The sequence below is a fragment of the Juglans microcarpa x Juglans regia genome, chromosome 4S (assembly GCF_004785595.1).
Source record: "Juglans microcarpa x Juglans regia isolate MS1-56 chromosome 4S, Jm3101_v1.0, whole genome shotgun sequence".
Classification (NCBI taxonomy): Eukaryota; Viridiplantae; Streptophyta; class Magnoliopsida; order Fagales; family Juglandaceae; genus Juglans; species Juglans microcarpa x Juglans regia.
In genome coordinates this window covers 20,477,476-20,497,770 of record NC_054601.1, presented here as the reverse complement: position 1 = coordinate 20,497,770, position 20,295 = coordinate 20,477,476, and the positions used below count along the sequence as shown (strand labels likewise).

General features: G+C 37.0%; 2 protein-coding genes across 2 annotated transcripts; both read left to right on the top strand.

Moving 5' to 3' along the window:
• The first annotated feature begins 675 nt into the window (after positions 1-675).
• Positions 676-3,636, top strand: LOC121262499 (NAC domain-containing protein 37-like). Its single transcript, XM_041164991.1, has 3 exons — positions 676-1,377; positions 1,854-2,125; positions 2,848-3,636. The coding sequence occupies exons 1-3, from the start codon at positions 1,209-1,211 to the stop codon at positions 3,367-3,369; spliced, it is 963 nt and encodes a 320-aa protein (XP_041020925.1). The 5' UTR covers positions 676-1,208; the 3' UTR covers positions 3,370-3,636.
• Positions 3,637-18,251: 14,615 nt separating this feature from the next.
• Positions 18,252-19,446, top strand: LOC121262113. The gene is made up of 3 exons (XM_041164529.1): positions 18,252-18,690; positions 18,781-18,871; positions 19,269-19,446. Exons 1-3 carry the CDS (start codon positions 18,252-18,254, stop codon positions 19,444-19,446), a joined length of 708 nt encoding a protein of 235 aa, XP_041020463.1.
• Positions 19,447-20,295: the final 849 nt, after the last annotated feature.

The following is a 20,295-nucleotide window of genomic DNA, read 5'->3' as shown; positions in this document are numbered from 1 at the left end:
TCAGAAAGTGCCATGAAAATTCTCGACAGAGAGACAAAGGGGTCAGAACCCCGTTTCAGCTTGAGACAGAGACTGAATTAATGGCCTAAAAGAGTGCTACCTTTTCTTCTTTTTTATCATCTATGGCACTTTGCAACAGGCTTGATCCAATGGAAGGGAGCCTCTCTTTTTGCTTAATTCCCAATCCCAACCCTTTTCTCTTTCGAGAAACGCGTGCTAACTTGTGATAACGTCATCCACTCTTTCCGTTCAGAAATCAAACTTTTTTAAACCCAAAAGGCCGTCAAAATGCCGAACTCGAAATGGGTACCTGGTTTTTTCTTGATTTTCGTGACGTTCAATTTTAGTAGCAATATTTTCTTAAAATCATATTTTAATTTGTATGTTTTGATTCATTACTACTGTCATTTTTTAAGTTTTGTCTCGTATGTTAGTATATCTATCTAATTAATTAATGAAAGAATTCTTAATGAATATATATTTTAAGATGAATGTAATGCATTAGTTGCTATTTATTTTCACATTCTACTCTTATAATTTTTTCATAAACTGTACGAATATTTTTTATAAAATGTGAAGTATTGAGTAGTGAATAATAAAAAATGCGAAGAATTTTTTATATTTTAATGGGAACCCCGTTCTTGATGCATCATTCCTACCATTCACCAACACAAGACAACATCATTAGCACAAACCTCTACTTGCCCGTTCATTACAGACCCTAGCTGCACATAGAGGAGCAGGCTTAGAATTAAGCTCCAACTTCATTCTCTCGATTCTTATCAAACTCATGATTTGGTTTTCCTTTCCTTTTCACCCTCTGCCTCTTTCTTTTTGGTACCCCAAGGAAATTAAATCATTGTTTCTGAAATCATGGGTTTTGTTTATAACACGCGTTTATGTCCTATCAGAAATTATATGGTGGGTGTTGCTCACCAGTCACCACCAAATGAGTTGATGATTATCTCCGATAATACCTGTCACCTTTTTTGTTTCGAGGGTTCAATATGATTATTATTATTACTATTTCTTTTTATATTTCTCTTTCTTTTCACAATTAGTCGACCTTTGCCCTTTTTTATGAACTTTTCTTTTGCTGGCCTGCTTCTTTTGTTTCTCTCCTCTCTCTTTATAACTTCACATTCGTTATGATGAAGTAATTAAAGGGTGGTGGTGGTGAATTTGATGCAGTACTTCCATTGACGGATATGATGGAGACGACGATGGAGTCTTCTGTCCCACCGGGTTTCCGGTTCCATCCAACAGATGAAGAGCTTGTTGGGTATTACCTGAGGAAGAAGATTGCATCGCAAAAGATCGATCTTGACGTTATCAGAGATATCGATCTGTATAGGATCGAACCATGGGATCTCCAAGGTATGAGCATATGTAGCATGTTCTATTCCTTTCCTTCGTTCAATATTTAGTGTTAGGGTTTCAGGTATATACCAACTTCTAGATGCATCTACAAGTTGGTATATGGTGGTTTGAGCTCAGTAATTAATATTGCGTCTGGATCCAACTTATAATTAGGGTTCATCATGAAGCAGATGGTATAGATACGTTTCTGATCCTAAGTGGATCCAGTAGATCAGGGACATATTCTGCATGCATATAAAATCTTTTTGATGAGTAAAATATGTTTTGACTGTAATTTCCAATCCTAAACATTTGGATAACGATCCGTTTTCTGCTTTTAGTTCCGTCCGATCGTACTGCATCAAACACCCATTTTCAAGTTTATGCATGCATATCATATAAATTAGTATATTATGAAAGCTGTAGCTAGCTTTTGTGTTTGTGTGCGTGTGTGTGTGTTTGAGTCGATCGATCTGAATGACAATGGATCGCAGAGAGATGTCGGATCGGTTATGAAGAGCAAAATGAGTGGTACTTCTTCAGCCACAAGGATAAGAAGTATCCGACGGGAACTAGGACTAACAGAGCAACCATGGCTGGGTTTTGGAAAGCGACAGGCAGAGACAAAGCTGTGTATGACAAGGCAAAACTGATTGGAATGAGAAAAACCCTCGTCTTCTACAAGGGGCGGGCACCAAATGGCCAGAAATCTGACTGGATCATGCATGAATATAGGCTTGAATCTGACGAAAATGGACCTCCACAGGTAAGCATGCATCATCCCTACATGCTGTTATATATTGACCTCTCTTTCTATCTCTTCGATCCAGTCTTGACCTATATATATTCTCTTTCTCTGATTGGATAGATCACAATTATTTGGAATGATCTATTACTACCAGTTTAATTGATTCCCTTATTTTCCTTGTTTTCTCGCCGCGCCATTACAAATTATAGTTCATGCTTTGAAGTTCTGTGGTTTTGGTAATAATAGTTCTTTCTCAGCTTCTTCCTAAATGCCTAAAATCTTCGTAAGACCTCGTTTAACTTGTAGTGTTTTGTTTTTTTTTTTTTTTTTCCTTTTTTTTTTTTTTTTTTTTTTTACTGATTTTCTACGACCTCATTATTCAAAGTCCTGAGTCATCACTTTTGCTTTTCATTGCAGAGATCAACCCTACTATATATGTGCATTTTACCGCATAAGGTTTCTCTGAAAATGACTTCCACCAATTACTCAAAGTCAAAAGTTAATATTACCAAACGCATGTATTGCTTTATTCAACTGATCCTTCTCTGCGTATGGGGGTTCTCCTCATACATTTAATTTGTTAAAAGAAAACTCCAAAATCATCACCTCTTGTTTCATCACCTTTAACTGCATCCACTACTTCTCCTTACCAAACACGTACAATGAAACTCAACAAAATGAAAAGAAAACCCATAACAAACAGCATTCGAATTCCTTTCAAAATACTGTGGTTTTTGCAGGAAGAAGGATGGGTGGTATGCAGAGCGTTCAAGAAGCGAACCATTACCCAAACTAAGGGCGCCATTGAAGGGTGGGACACAAGCTATTTCTATGACGAACCGAGTGGGATTAGCTCAGTCGTGGATTCAACTGATTTCATCTCAAGGCCACCCCAAAGTTTTCTAGCTCAGAGTTTCCTGTGTAAGCAAGAGATAGAGGCGGATAACTTATGTTTCATGCAGTCTCATGATAAGTTTGTTCAGCTTCCTCAGTTACAGAGCCCATCTCTACCACTAATAAAGAGGCCAAGCTCAATATCTCTCGTGTCAGAAAACAATGAAGAAGAAGATCAGCAAGTTAGTAGAGGGTGCAACAACACCAAGAAAGTGACGGACTGGAGGGCCCTTGACAAGTTTGTTGCTTCTCAATTGAGTCAAGAAGAAAGGTTTGAGGGTGATGCAGAATCGAGCTTTGGCGCAGATCATGACTCTGACATGTCATTACTGTTGTTGCAGAGTAGTAGGGACGAAGAAGGAAGTTGAATGGGTTCTTGGATTCAAGCTCAGACGTTTGTGACATTGGGATATGCATATTTGAAAAATGAAGAATGGGTGCATGAGATGAAGATATTTCTATTTTTGGTGTTATAAGTGTATGAGGTCAGGTTGATGGACCTTGGAGAGAGTGGAGAGAGAGAGAGATTCTTGTAAAATATGTTTGTGAACCAAGGCATGCATCTGTCTCTCTCTCTCTCTCTCTCTCTCTCTAATCAGCGTCAAAATTGGTACACAAATAATGAGTGAACCTGCCAAAAGTAAATAGTGGATAGTAAAAGAGAAGATGCAGCGAGAAAAAGACTTAAATTAGGTAGACTTCCTCGTGACAAGCATGTTGCATGAATTAATCTAATAAAAATGATTTTCCTCCTCCACCAAGAAATTAAAAAGAAACAAAGAAAAACATGCGTTGCATGACAGAGATTCATCGATCATTCATTCCCAAGAAGAAAAAAGAGATAAAATTATATTACTTCCTGCGGCCTTCGTCCTTTGAAGCCTTCCATATATATATATATATAATGAGCTTAAGCTCATGATATACATCGAAGATATGCCGTATACATGCCCTAGTTGAAGGATTCGCTCAAAATTGGCTAGAATGAAATAGGATTGGAGACTTGGAGTGATCAACACGAAAGCGCGCAGCTCCGATGCTAAAAAGAAGTTGGGAAGTACGCACTACACATATATTCCCTTGCTTTGTATAAAAGTAGATCGGTCCAGCAGTACCCCGAATACCGCGCGCCTTTTTGTTGGAAATTAAATAGGCAAGATCTAGAAACCAATAGGAAGGCAATTAAAGTCTTAATCCTTGTGAGAGGCTTTTATTGAGAGAAAGAGCCCGAGAGAAATAGAGCGCTTTAACCCACCTTCACCGTAAACCACTACATAGAACGTAGCTTTTCCAATTAGTTTTCTCTGGTTAGTCTCCGGTTTCCTTTTAGATCGGAAATCTCCAACCCGTCGCATTCTAGCCTATGGATTGCCACACGCGCCCCAACATTGTGCTCACCAGCCACCAATCTTCAAAACTCTAGTGACGCAGCCACCAAACAACCGTTGCGTGACTCGCACGTGCCGCCCAAGCCATAAAACATTTTAACATGCCTACGTGTTTTTCGATATCCTTCTACCACACGTGTGGCACAGTTGGATTTCCCACCTCTGGACACTTCAATATCGAACCCTTTGCCCCGTCCCTACCAGCATGTGTAGCTCAAACGCCGACTCTGTCGCACATTCCTTCAAAATGCCAGGAGCGATTCAGACCATCCAGTTCTAGCTATCCAATTATGTTTCAAAAAAAAAAAAAAGCAGCTTGTCTCGTATCCATTTGCTTCCTCTAGAAAACTAACTTTTCTCTCTAGAAAACTCACCAGGAAAAATCGATCAGGAGGTTGGGAGCTTCGGCTCCTCCCCTTCCCTCTTTCCTTCTCCTTCCTCTCAGCCTAATCATTTCTCTGTTTTTTGTTATTTTGTTATTTTTTTGGTTTTATAGGCCAAATAGGAGAGGAGTGCCGTTTGAAGACTTTCTGGTGGTCGGAGGACACCATGCGCCCCACAGGGGATTCAAAGGCTGCCGATCTATCAACCTACCGAACGCGGCGCTCAAAGGAGCGGCACGTATCCTTCACCCGCAATTTGAAGTTTGCACGTGGCCGCCACGCGCCTCCGTGCAGTTTCTTTTCTTAGCGCCACACGCGACGCCGCTGGATCCAGCACGTCCGGCTCCTCTACAATCGTCTACCCAGTTTCTTCCTCGACTGGCGCTTATCTTGCATGCGCTCCTGCAGCCTCTTTGTACTGTGTTTTCTCCATTTTTACAGTGTTTTCTTAGTGTTTGTGTTTCTCTATTTGTGTTGATTAATAAAGGAATAGGCTATTGGACTTATGTCTATAGCAAGGGAACCCTCCTCTTTTGGAGGATGGGGTGTTATCTCCTCCTCCTCCTTTGGCGGATGGGGTTTGGAAACCGATTTGGATACCCTTGCCTCCTTTGGAGGTGGGGGTTGGTTTTTTATCTCTATTAATTTATACAGAGACTGAATATACTCTCTAATGAGAGTTTCGAAGTTGAGAAAATGTTCGTTGCAAAGAAATTTGTGTGTGGAGAGGCATGCAACAGATGTGTAGTTTGGCTTCTATTCGTAATTTTTCTCTATATTGATTAGTCACAGCTGTAACTTCCTTTATGGATAAAATGAAGTATTTCTTATAAAAAAAAAAAAAAGAAGTTATGTTTCAATTTTTCCTAATCGAGAATCTATATAGATGTAAAGATCTTCATCAACAACTCTAGAACATATGGTTGCAATGCCTCTTTCGTGGACGCAAATCGCCATCGTATTTGAAAACTCCACCAGTTAGATTTTATAACCACTATTATAACCACTATTATAGCAGTCTCAGCTAAGGAATAAGGGCTCAAGTCCAATTAATATTAGGCTCATTATCCATTTTATTATTTTTCTGTTGTATGCAATATAATTTATGTAAATTAAGGAGTTTTTATCAGGGTCTCTTACTCTCAATTCTTGTATTCTCTCTTTTAATTTCAATGGAAGTTTATTGAAAAAAAAAAAACAATTGGAAGTATTTTAAAAAAGGTGATGAGAATGGAAAATGTACTTTCACTACTATTACTAACCTTTTGTACCATATTCGATCCCGATCAGTTGGCCCAATATCTAATGTCTTTGATGATCTTGACTATATACATTATATCAAGCTCATGTCATGCATACAAGATTTTTTAAAGCATCACATCAATAAAACGATGACATGACGAAAGTTGATTAATATTATGGTTAATTTCTTCGATGGAGCTACGTACTTACAAAAAGCATGCAGATCAAGAAATGGAGCTTTGAATGAATGAATATTTTTAGAATTATGACTTAGAAAACTTTCACTCTATATATAATAGCTTGATTGATTGGATTAGATTGATCGTGGTCAGCATGCATGGGCGCAGCTAGCAGCTCGCTCATGGTGGGCCCATCGCCTGTCTAGCATGCGCTGTGCATCGTGGCTCCTGCTGAGCATGCTTTGTCTTTAATTTTGCAGAAAATTTTGACCCCCTGATGACCTATATATATATATATATATACACATACACGCGCGCGCGCACGACTCGTACGTCTAGCCTTTCATGTCCCTCTTTTGAACCTCAAAGCCAACATGGAATTAAAATGTTGAGATCGATCCTTATGACCTAGTTACTTCAACTTCAATATGTTTTATATATATATATATATATATATATATATATATATATATATCAGTGTCACATATTCTGTGTACGTAGGACTGGGTTAAAATCAATGAAAATGTTTTTTCATTTTCAAATAACATTGCAGCAGTAGTAATACTTGGAGTACTACTGAGACGCATATGAAAAAATGCATGCATTCCACTTTTCATTACTGATCGATCTGCCTCAATCAATAGGACCCATATTAGAAGGATAATTCAGGTCCTAAAGGAGATAAGCTAGCCCGTACGTCGGAAGGCCCAAGCTTGAGGCCTCACGAATCAGGCCCAATCATCAAGCAGGGCTGCATGGCCAAGTATCTAGCCAGCAGACGCGTAAAGGATAATGTGATAAGTAGATAACACCTTCACCTCTTTAGGAAGGTTATATATCTTATCGGCTTGTTTGAGATAGTAAATTGGATCAACTCGGTAGTTAGTTTGTTCCTTGTACTTATCACCGAATTCATGTGCTTATAAATAACACCCAAAGGTAATGTATAAGATTCATTCATATACACAGATTGCAATCACCTTTCTAACTTAAGCTTCGGAGGTTCGCTGGGTAGACACTGCTGCCCTCGTCTTTGTTGCATGTCCTACGCGTGGTTGGAGGTGTGTGGAACACGTTCTGAACACATATATTTGTGTGAATCAGAGTAGCACTGGCTGCTGCGGCTGTGACTTCATTTGTAATGGAGAAATGTTTTAGCCATAAACAGATTCCACAAAAGTAAATTTATAAATTAATGTGGCTCGATGGGGTATGTTAGATTGCATGTAAAGGTACTTTTCTTGTAAATTAGATCTAACATATCATATAATTAAGTTATGTAAATTTTTTGGTTTATTTTCGTATAATCTTTTTGTGGCTGTAGTACTCACTACAACAAATTTAATTTTTGGAGACGAAATTTATTATGGACGAATTTAATTTCGTCCCTAAAAGTACTTATTTGGAACAAAATTTAAATTTCGTCTCCAAGCATGGATGTGGTTCTCCAAGTGTTCGAATAGATAGATCTTCTATGACGAAATATAGCGTCTCAAAAATAGAAATACGTACGAACGGGTAAACATATGTTCGAACAGAGAGTTAACATCTATTCAAATGGTTTAGTCTCCATTCGAATAATAATCTTGGCAGGAAAGTACATATAATTTTGTTGGGGGAAGTTCAAAACCGTTCAAGCTGAAATTTTATGTTTGAATGCGCATTTTTTGGTAGGGAAATTTGGTGGGATGGTTGCAAGATAGTTCGAACTAATTCGAGCACCACATTTATTCATTCGAACAACTTGTTTGGTGGAAAATTATAAAAAATTGGCGAGGATTTGATTCAATATTGTTCGAACAAAAGTGTTCAGTTTGAACAGTATGAACTTAGTTTGAATGCTTAAAGAAGCATTCAAACGGGATTGTTTAGTTATAATAATTTATTGAAAGACATCCAAAATACCTTAAAAATAAATATTTTTTTTAATTTATTAGTTATCATTTTCAAAATATAAAAAATATAGATATATTACATAGTATTATTTATGGTATATTAAAATATTTCATATTCATAAATTAATTTTATGTAATTAATTTTAAAATATTTTAATGAGTTCTTTTATGTTAATAAGATTTTTAGTTAAATAAATATTACTTTATAGAATGAGAAAAAAATTGACAACAAACAAGCTAGCAAATACTAAAAATAAAAATCATACACTAATTACATCCCAAAAATATAATGTTCGATACAACATAAAAAAGTGAAATAAAAACTAAAACTATCTATTTGGTAAGTAGCTCAAAATCCTCCTGTAAGGAAGATATGCGTCCCTCCATCTCCTGAAACTTCTCCATGATGGGCTCAACGATCTCCTTGATCAAAAGTCGGCGATGCTCCTCGAGCAGAGATTGTACCTCATCCAAAATAGCCTCAGCAGGCTGTCTCTTAACACTGGCAGAAGTTGAATCTAGATCACTCGTCGTGCCACTATCTTATGATACTGGAATATTAGCTCAAGTCTTCTGCAAGTGGCCCTCGCTTCTGCTAAATGTCATTTTGTTAATGGGCCCAATCTGCGCTTCCTCCTTTCAGTCATTTGCACATTAACCCTTAATCAGACTATGAGGTTAGAGATCATCCTAGTACTACTCTGTGGCTGCCTCCTCTCAGTCATTTGTAAATGGTAGACTACTTCCACTAGAATAACGTGACTCATATCGAATGCAGAGAAAGAAATATAATAGCAGATCAATTAGCTCTCCTTGAGTTATTTGTAACATAAATCTAGCTCGCTCGATGTCGAAATATGTCTTGTGTTTCTTCGGATCGATGTTAGTGGAAAAAATTAAATTTAGCATTCTAAAAAATATTGTACATTCTACCTGCCTGATGACCTTGCAACCATCATATGAATGAGCTGAAGCGACCAGCATCATCTGATAAACCTCATCGTCAGTGAGACCGTCATCTGCTGGAGCCTCATCCTCACTATCACCCTCACCATCTGTCCTTGCATTCTACACAGGCGGTGCAGCCGATGCAGGGTATGCACCAATCACACGTGGAATACTAATAAAATAAAAAATAACAGAGGGTGAGATAGTAATACTCACTCCCCGAACAGTAAAGGTGAAGGTCTCCACATCAGCCTCCATCTCACCCATGATACGGTATAACTCACCGATCATGTCCTGATAGGCAGCATCCCTCTATTGACAGATCAGTGCCCATCCCCGGTCAGTGATAATGGAGTATATACTCTGTCCATCCCATGCAATATTGCGGAAGTCATCTACAATGATCTCCCGCTCGACCAATATCAGTCTCTGCAGCTAAGCACTAGCTTGTTCGCTAGGTTGGCTGGCATGTCTCCCACATTTTCTTCCAGTAGTTGTCATTAGTTCACTATTGATCATAAAACCACAACGAATATAAATAAAATATTAATAAAATTGTAATTATATTATATTCTTTGGGTGTTTGAATTGAATAGAAACAACCCGGTCGAACAGAAAATATTATGTTCGAACTAACCATAATTACAATATGAAAGCTAACCACTACGTTCGAACTAAACACACATCTATTCGAATGGTGTAGAGTCTCATTCGAACAAGAAAATTATACGTTCGAACCAAAACCATATGTTCGAACGAAAATATTTTTGCCCAACAGTACTAAATCTTGACTGTTTGGCCAAAAGGACATATAAGTTCGAACAGAAATTATATCCGTTCAAACGATTCTCAATGTAAATCATAAGTGTTCGAACGGGTACTATCATATTCGAACACTACAATTACAGTTTGGCAATTATGCGTTCGAACGACCTTAAAGGCGTTCGAATGCAAACTTGCGAAACAACCATTGCTGAGTAAACTCAGCGCCAAACGTGAAAACCACATGAATCTTGAGAATCCTTGGTTTAAATTGGTAGAAAGGATTAAAGAGTGAAGCCCCATCATTTCTACTGATTAAGATCCACGTGCGGCGGCCGGAAAACACCAAAATGGGGTCCGATTGATTCAAAATCCGACCCCCTTCACAGAACTCAATAATGTTTGTTCTAAAAAATTGCTTAGTAGTATGGGATTAAGGGCATACCTCTTAGAAGATAGGGCTTTCAACGGCGAAGTTGTTGGCGACAACGGCGAGCGACAGAGGGCAGAGTTCAAACTGGGTTGAAAGTGAGGAGTTTCTACTGTTCAATAGAATTTAATGGGTATTTGTATTGAACAGTTTCATTCAAACTGAAAATGGAGCATTCGAACATACAAGATTGTAGTTCAAACGGGGTAATATTTATATTGTACATATAATACTAATATGAATATTATATATAGTATATGGTGTATAATATATTATATATACTAGTATATGGTGAATATTGTATATTATACATATAAACTAATATGAATATTATATAGTATATATAATAGTATATATATTAGTATTATATTAGTATATATAGGATATAATAGTATACATAATAATATATATATGTATGGTATATATATATATATATATATATATATATATATATATATATATAGAAGACTATGTTAGTTGTTCCAAAGTGAGAACTTGTTTAATGGACTATATTAATATAGTGTCAGTATATACATTAAGTATAATATAGTATTTATATAGGATATAATAGTACATATAATAATATATTATATATATAGTGTATATATATAGTATATTAGTATTATATATATTATATAGTATAATATATATGTTCAAACGGATAAGGTTCTTGTTTGAATGAACCAGTATGTTGTTCGAACAGTTAGTGTAGTGCATTAGAATTTGTTTGAACAATTTCCTCATAGAATGTGTTTGGAGGAAAATTTGACGCCAAATCCAAGAAATATACATCCATTCGAACGGGCATGTGGCATACAGAATTAATAGTGAATTCATTATCTTTCTTCATTAAAGGAATATGCCGGGAATATTCTTAATTTCCCGTTCGAACGCTTGTGATATTCGTTCGAATGGTAAAAGGTTGAATTAAAACCCATGGAATTTAGGCGGCATTGTGAAATTTTTGCATTTGAACGGGTATTTGTACATTATAGACTTGAAAACCTATACTTTCTGTCATAGTTCATGCAAATCGCTCCTCATTTCCTTCATTTGGTCGGGGAGTACTGCACAGAGAGAGAGGGAAGTGACCTTAGATTGAGAGGAGACGTTCTAGAGAGAGAGGAGTGGTTCAAGAGAGAGAGCGGAGTTGCTTTGTAGTTGAGGTAAGGATTATTTTTTGTAATTTTTTTTTTCCGAATTTATATGTAGTTGTTTATTGGATTTGATTTATGGTTTTTCTCATAAAGATTTATGTACATGTAAGTATTGGTGATTCATATCGTTTATTGGATTGCACAAATTTTATGTAAGCTTTATTAACCATTTTGGGACGAATAATATAGTATTTAGGTATTGATGAATTTGGATAAAAATTAGTGTAAAGTATTTGGGTATTGATGTATTTATATATATTGTTTGCATTGTGAAAATAGTTAGAATTAAGTATTTGATGATTGATGTTTTTTTAGTTTTAGGGACTATTTGTGAAAATTAGGATTAATGTAATCTAGGGATGAATAAGAAAGTTTGAATTGTTATTAATGTGTGATATGTTATTAAGAAAGTTTGATATGTTATTAATGTGTGATTTGTTAATTATTTAGTGTAATATTGTTAATGTTGTTAGTATGTTATTGTAATTTGGAGATGAATAATATGGTGATTTGTGATAGTGTTAGTTATATTATTTGTTTGTGATATATATTGGTTAATTTGTGATATTGATAGTTGTGAAATTAATAATAAATACCCAAATTGCCATAATATGAATTATTATCATAAAATACAAAAATTAAAATAATATGAATAATTTGCATAAAATGTCCAAATTCAAATAATATGAATTATTTCCATAAAATATCAAATTAAAATATAAACCGTTAACTTGTCCTAATTAAAATAATATAAACTAAAAAACCAATAACCTATTAAAAAAAGCACAATTATTTGCATAAAATGCCCTAACTAAATACATTGAAGTGCCTATTAGTTTTAACTCAAATAGTATGAATAATTTGCATAAAATGTCCAAATTCAAATAATATGAATTATTTCCATAAAATACCAAATTAAAATAAGATTTGGATATTTCCATAAAATACCCAAATTAAAATAAGATTTCTCTACTTTTATGTTTTATATAAACTAGTGGCTTGGTTTACTAGTTTGATTCATGTCGAATATGTCATGAGTCAAGACTAGAATGTTAGTATTATTTTCATATGTGAGTGAACTTTAGACCCTTTTGAGAGTTGTGGCCAAACATTCTCGTAAAGAATATTTGGATAGTTTAATGTTATATCATCTATATGACAGATATATTCAGTCTAAATTCTTGTGTTAGTTTTAAAAATTTTGGTTCAGAATTTCCTTACATTCTTCGGGTGTGTGGTTTATAAGTTGTTCAGCCCATGGATAGGGTCGAGGACTTTTCGTGACTAGCATAATTGGAGAATTGTAGGAAAATGTTCTCGAAATTTCGACTAACATGAGAGTTTTGGATTGAGTATATATGCGATATAAATGATAGTCTCTCGAATAGTATAGAACCAACTACCTTATCAAAATAGAAGCAGTGAATATGAAAAGACCTTTGAGAGACAATCGACTTCGAACAGAAATACAATTGATAAGAGTTAGATGCTGTTGGGAGATAGACTTGGTCTAAATTATAAGGAGTATGCACAAGAGGTGAATTTTGTTATAGAGGCTCTCCCATAGGATAATGTGGTACCTCGTAGTTTTTATGAAACGAAACAATTGAAGCGAGGGCTAAAATTTGATTATAATATCATTTATGCATGTAAGAATGATTGTGTTCTCTTCTGACAGGCTGGCAGCAATATGCACAATTTGATTCATGTCCAGTGTGTCATGAGTCAAGATGAACATCCGATAACCGTAATGTACCTCAAAAAGTGTTAAGACATTTTCCTTTAATTCCTCGACTTCAAAAATTGTTTACTTCACGATTGACTGCAAAAGATATGTCTTAGAATCATATAGAAAAAGTCCAAAATGAAAACTTCCTCTCGCATCCTGCAAATTCTTTGCAATGGAAGAAATTTGATGTCAAGTACCCATGGTTTGCCGAAAAATCTTACAATGTACGTCTTGGTTTAGCAACAGATGATTTCAATCCATTTGGCAACATGAGCACTTCTCATAGTATTTGGCCTGTCATCTTAATTCCATATAATCTTCTAAGTGCATGAAGGATCCGTATTTTATGATGACTCTACTGATACTAGGGCTAAGGTCACCAGGAAACAAAATAGATGTATATATGTAGCCACTGATTGCAGAGTTGAAAGAGTTGTAGGATCAGGGTGTCAGTACTGATGCGACCTCGTCGCGGGAGTTCAAGATGCATGCTGCAGTACTGTAGACAATAAATGATTTTTCAGTATACAAAAACTTGTCTGAGTGGATCACAAAAGGTAAAATGATTGTCTTATTTGTAATAAAGATACACAGTCTCAATGGTTGACAAATTGTAAGAACTAATGTTTCATGGGACACCATCAATATTTACCACATGATCATAGATGGCGTTCAAATAGAGCGATGTTTGGCGGAAGGCTTGGGTGCAGATCATTACCGCGGGAGTTGTCTGAGATTGATATTATTGCGCAGTTGAGAGATCTTTCAGAAAACAGGTTTGAGAAGGATGAAAGAGCTCGAAAGAGGAAACGACAAGCAGTGGAGTTGAATTGGATAAAAAAAAAATTCTTTAGGTTGCCATACTGGTCTACCTTGACACTGCGCCACAATCTAGATGTTATGCACATTGAAAAAAATATATGCGAGAACATATTGGGCACTCCGATGTCAATAGAAGGGAAGACAAAAAATACAGCTAACTCTCGTAAAGATTTAAAGGAGTTGGAAATAAGACCAAAGCTGCATTTTCAAGATAATGGGTCGTCAGCTTATATACCCCTTGGATAGTATACACTTTCAAATGATGAGAGAAAGAAATTTTGTAACTGGTTCATGACAATCAAATTACCCGATGGCTATGCTTCGAACATGTCAAGATGTGTGCAAATTCATGATTGGAAGATAATTGGTCTTAAAAGTCACGACTATCATGTATTTCTGCATCATTTGTTGCCAGTTGGTGTGCATGGAAAGCTTATCCGAAATGTTCGTACAACTCTTACAGAATTAGGGAGATTTTTTAAAGACATTTCCAGTAGAACGTTGAAAGTTGATGCATTAGTAAAAATGGAACCTAACATCGCAGTGATATTGTGCAAATTTGACAGTTTGTACCTACCTTTATTCTTTGATGTAATGGTTCTTTTAGTTGTGCACCTTCGTGAGGTTTTAGTCGTTGGGCCAGTTCAGTATAGATGGATGTATCCTATTGAATGATTTTTGGGAAACCTTAAGCGATCTATGGGGAATAAGGCTCGTCAGAAAGGTTCGATTGCAGAGTCATACATTGATAATGAATTCCATACATTTTGCTCAATGTATTTCCGTGGAGTTGATAATAGATTTACGAAACCAAACCGAAATTATAAAGGTGGACAAAAGAAAGTCTCATCATCATTTTTCGTGTTTTCCCAAACCGTATATCCCATAGGCGGATAAAGGAGCTATGACCTATATGAATGAGAGTTTGATAGAGCTCGATGATATGTCTTGAATAACTGCGCAAAAATTGACCATTACTTGAGATTAGTGATGAATCTCCATATCAATATAAATCTAAGTTCATGGAATATAATATAATATAACTTGATACAAATTAATAGTTAACTTGAACATGCTCACTGAACATATACAGCTACTTCGCCTGGATGGTATAACTGACGTAAAAAAGAAGCACGAAGAAGAATTCACCTCGTGGTTTGAACATATGATATTACTGTAAAATATCTTATTATCTACGAACTTCATACCACTAAACTCCACATTTTTCTATCTAACATTGATATAACTTAAATAATATTTATTGATGTAGGTTGTATCGAAATATGGTAAAAATTTAGAAGAAACTCACCAGAATTGTATCCTCTAGTACTTGGTCCGTCTAGGCGGGCCATCCAATACTCAGGATATTTGGTGCGTGGATATAGATTTCACACGACTGACAGACAACGATATAGAAAAACTCAAAATTGTGGGGTTGTAGTCGAAAAAAGCTATGGGGAAAATATCATTGACTTTTATGGAGTTGTAGAAGATATCATAGCATTAAAGTACATGGGGGGATATATGGTCTGGTTGTTTAAATGTAATTAGTAAGATGTCTCAAATCCTAGGTTGGGAGTGCGTAGTGATGAATATTTTGTGAGTGTCAATACATCTCACACATGGTATGAGGACGATCCTTTCATTTTTGCTTGCCAAGCGAATCAAGTTCTTTATTTAGATGATCTTGGGTATGAGAACCCATGGCGAGTAGTGGAGAAGTTTGCACCAGAAAATGTATATGATTACATTCTAGAGGCAGACGAACAACATGAAGAATCTAATAGTCCAATATATGAAGCAGCATATCAAGAAAATGAATCAAGCATCAATCTATTTGTTGATTTAAGCTCAATATGACATGGTCCCATTGCGTAAAGAAGATGTTCAACCAGAAGTAATTAAGGGTAGAATGTCAAAAGAATATGAATCAACTGAAGTGACTAGTGAGGATGAGGGTGACTGGTCCAGCAAAACTGATAGTGAATTAAATTAATATTTGTGTAAGTATCATTATTATAAATATCCATAACATTTTTTAGAATAATAATTTATTATAGTTTCAAATAGACTCCCAAACACAAATCAACTCGTGTGCCATCTTCATCCATTATTGACTTCCCAATTGGTTCATTTGCCATGAATTGTGGGTCAACATCACCAGACCCAGAAGAAGGTATTTTACCAAATTAAATACCACATTTATTACTCGATTTAAGTAATATACATTTTTAAGATATTAGTATTTAATTAAAATGTGCTTTAATTACTGTACGTATATATAACTGTTGTAAGTCAGCGCCGAGGTCATGGCACTACAAAGGGGTGTCTACATAGGGAAAGTAAGGAAAGCAGAAAAAATCAAAGTTGATAGTCCGGATGATCAAGCCGGTGGTTCTAGGGATTCGGTAGCTTGGCTTGCTTCTTATGTAGCGTATGAAAAATTAGCTTGCTTGACTTGCTTCTTATATACATACAAACATACATTTATGTATGTATGTATCCTGTATATGTATTTATTTATATGTATCAAAGTTGATATATCATGTACGTATATATGTATTTTTGGAGATTCAACAGCTTGGCTTACTTCTTAAGTTGATATTCCAGATGATCACACCAATGGCTCTGGGGATTCAACACTTTTTTTTGCAATGTTTTGAAAAAGAAAGCCAAATACATTTTCAAAGTTTCCTTACGTAGCGTATGCATGCTCTGCTAGGGTTTCCTTAGTGTGTCGCATAACCTTCGTGGGTGGTGATGAGTGGCCCTCCGGTGGCCTCTAGTATTGGTGGGATGGAGCAGAATATTCAGGCAGGGCCCCCTCTGGCGGGGCTGGAGTGTTCGATTGGGAATAATCCAGAGGCATCCGATTGTAGAACGTGTGTGGAGGCGCTTCAGTGGCCTGTTCCTCTGCCAAAATTTAAACTCCCAATCTGGAGTCCTGAGGTAATTAATGGTGAATTGTGCCTTGTTTTTTCAGACACTGAGATGGCGAGGGCAGCAGAAGACTTACGATTTGCTTTGGTCCTAAAATTTCTTAACACTAGACCATTCATCGATGTGTTGCGGAAACAAATTATTAAATCATGGGGGTTTAGTGAGGTGCCAATGATCAGTTTTATGGATGATTTTCACGTCCTCTTGCACTTAGCGAATGAGAAAGATTATCTCCATGCATGGGCACGTGAAGGTCGGGTGGTTGCAGGAGTCCAATTCAGGCTCTTTAGTTGGTTGGTGGGGTTTGATGTTAAAAAAGAACCCTCCATTGCACCCAATGGATTTTCTACCAGGTCTTCCACTGCACATGTATCGGCTGGATTGCCTTTAAAGTTTTGCTACACGGTTTGGAAAATTTTTGGGCACAAACAATGGGACTATTTACAAAACACGAGCCACAGGGGCGAGGTTGTACGTTGAAACTGACCTCAGGGATGATCCGATTGCATGCTTTCCTGTGATGGTTGGGAATTCGAATCAAATATGGCAGCCGATGATATATGAGAAGCCAGATTTCTATTGTAACAAGTGTTTTAGACAAGGCCATATCGAGGTGATATGTAGAAGTGGGCAACATATTAACCGTAGCAATAATGTGGGCAAGCATGGGAAAGGGGGTGAAAGTAAAGATGATTCCAAAGTCTGGAAAGAAGTGGGACGGAAGAAACCGGTGGTTGAGCCATTGAATGAGGAAGGAAATAAGGTTGATGAGGATAAGGTTGAGACTAGCAAGGCAGGGGTTAGTACTGTGGAGAAAGGAAAAGATGATGAGATTGTAAGTCAGCAGACGCAGTTAGAGAGCTTGGATGGGGGGAGAACTTGTGGAAGTGGGGAGGGGGATTCATCACCTCCAGTGTTACATATTGGCAACAGTCTAGATAAAGAAGGCCTTGTACCACAGGTGCTCGTCGAAGGCAATAGGCATGCACTGGAAGCGAAAGATATTACGCATGAACAGTATGAAGGTCAGGCTTATAACAGAATTGAAGATGAGGTGCTTGTCGAAGATATTACGCATGAGCAAGAAGTGGAAGAGATGCTGGGTAGGGTTGATGGGCTCTTTTGCCAAAACAGATTTGAAGCATCATCGGAGGAGGAACTAGTTCCGGTGGTTGAATAAAGACTATAATTCAGACCCTGGTGACTCATTGAGAGGGGAGGGAGCAAACAATGAAGGAAGAACTATTGAGCCAAGGAGATCTAAGAGGGCCAAGGCCCTCCCCCACAAACTTTGTTAATGATTGATAATATTGCAGTTTGGAATGTCTGTGGGTTGGGCACTTCCAAGAGAAGGTTACGTAGTTTGATTAATAAGATGAATATTTCTATTTTGGCGACATCTGAACCTCTTCAGGCGATTGAGAAAATACAAAAGTGGGCGCTTCGGATTGGGTATCACAAGTTCGCTTCTAATATGGAAGTGGGAGGCAAAATTTGGCTTTGTTGGAAAGAGGAGATAGACAAGGACTTGGTCGCTGTGACTAATAAATCTTTCACAAGATTGTTTTCTCTTAACGGGGAGGCTATCATGGCTTCTTTTATTTATGCCAAATGTTCAATGATTGAGCATTGTGAGTTGTGGGACCATTTGAGTAGTATGACTTGGACAGGTATTCCATGTGTTGTTATGGGAGATTTTAACATTATTCATGTTGACTCTGAAAGAAGGGGTGGGAACCCAAGACCTTGTTTGGCTATGAGTGAATTTAATGATTGCATTGATAATTGTGGACTGATAGAGTGGAATCTTGCTGGTAAACAATTTTCTTAGTGTAATGGGCAACAAGGTCTAGCTCGCTGCTAGGCTAAGCTTGATCGTATTCTGGTTAATAATGTTTTTACAGTCAAATGTGGAGGTGCTGAAGCCAGGCTTCTCAACCGTAGTACATCAGAACATTCGCCCATTTTTCTCCGATTGACGCCTTATATCCAAAGGTATGGTCTAGCTCCTTTTCGTTTCCAGAATATGTGGTTGTTGCATGATGATTTTCTCAGGGTGGTTCGGGAGGCTTGCTGTGTGGAGACTCCGGGGCAAACAATCTGATTATACTAGCTGGGAAAATCAAAAAAATGAAAATCGTCCTTTGTGCTTGGAATAAAAATACTTTTGGCAGGGTTGATATTTGTATCCGCAAACTTGAAGAGCGGATTGAGTTTCTTTAGGAAAGTCTTCAAAATGGCTTTCCTAACCAGTTAGATTCTGATTGTTGAAGTCCAAGTTTGAGTCATGGATGCAGAAGGAACATGTGCGGCTTAATCAACAGGCTAAGAAAAAGTGGATCAAAGAGGGAGATCTCAACACTAAACTTTTTCATGTTGTTATTACCCATAGACATCGGAACTCGACTGTGGAGTCCATGCGGATCTCTGAAGATATCAATCTTTCTTCGCCAGAACAAGTTCATGAAGGGGCAATGCAACACTTTGAGGAATTTCTTGGTCAGTCGGGGAATGGTGAAATTCCAGATTTGTCATCTCTCATTCAGCCATGTTTTGAGGATAGTGATTAGGATGCTTTTCTGGAAGAGCCTTCGGAAGCTGAGGTCTGAGAGGTGCTTGCTTCATTTTCTTCAGATTCTAGCCCTGGCCCTGACGAATTAGGGTCGGCTTTTACATTGCTTGTTGGGATTTCATTAAGCATGATGTCATGGTTGCAGTGAAGGAGTTTTTCCAAGGTGTAAGTATGCTTCGCTTCTATACTTCTTCCTTTATTGTGTTGATCCCTAAGGTGCCAAATCCTATGTGTTTTGATAAGTTTAGACCGATCAGCCTTTGTAATGTGATTTACAAAGTTTTTGCTAAACTGGATAATCGCTTATCTTCTATCCTTGGCAAGCTTATTTCTCCAGAACAAGGTACCTTTGTAAAGGGGAACATCATTTTTCAGAATATTTCGCTAACCCAGGAAGTTATTAGATTGCTGCATAAGAAGGTGAGAGGCGGTAATATGCTCATGAAAGTGGATATGAGTAAGGCATATGATAGAGTGGACTGGAGCTTTCTGATGCTGCTACTTTGTTCATTCGGGATTCCTAATCACTTCTACAAACTTGTTTGGAATTGTGTAGCCACTCCTTGGTTTTCTGTCATGATGAATAGTACATATGAAGGTTTCTTTAAATCAAAGAGGGGTCTTCGTCAAGGTGATCTTCTATCTCCCTATCTCTTTATCTTGGTTCAGGAAGTTCTGTCTCGCTTTATCTCCAAGAAGGTGAGGGAAGGGAAAATTAAATTGTTTTCTTTACCTTCTGGTGCCCCATTGCTATCTCACCTATTGTATCTGGATGATATTGTGGTCTTTTCTAGTGCTTTTAAAAGCATGGTTAGATCTTTGATGGAGGTGTTCCGTACGTTTGAGG

Bases quoted from the DNA above. Each gene is read 5' to 3' on its own strand.
- LOC121262499 (XM_041164991.1), top strand. From the start codon at position 1,209: ATGATGGAGACGACGATGGAGTCTTCTGTCCCACCGGGTTTCCGGTTC. The intron at 1,378-1,853 runs GTATGAGCATAT...AATGGATCGCAG, and splicing joins CGAACCATGGGATCTCCAAG to AGAGATGTCGGATCGGTTAT. The intron at 2,126-2,847 runs GTAAGCATGCAT...TGGTTTTTGCAG, and splicing joins ACGAAAATGGACCTCCACAG to GAAGAAGGATGGGTGGTATG.
- LOC121262113 (XM_041164529.1), top strand. From the start codon at position 18,252: ATGAATATTTCTATTTTGGCGACATCTGAACCTCTTCAGGCGATTGAG. The intron at 18,691-18,780 runs GTAAACAATTTT...ATGTTTTTACAG, and splicing joins GATAGAGTGGAATCTTGCTG to TCAAATGTGGAGGTGCTGAA. The intron at 18,872-19,268 runs GTATGGTCTAGC...TATTACCCATAG, and splicing joins TTGACGCCTTATATCCAAAG to ACATCGGAACTCGACTGTGG.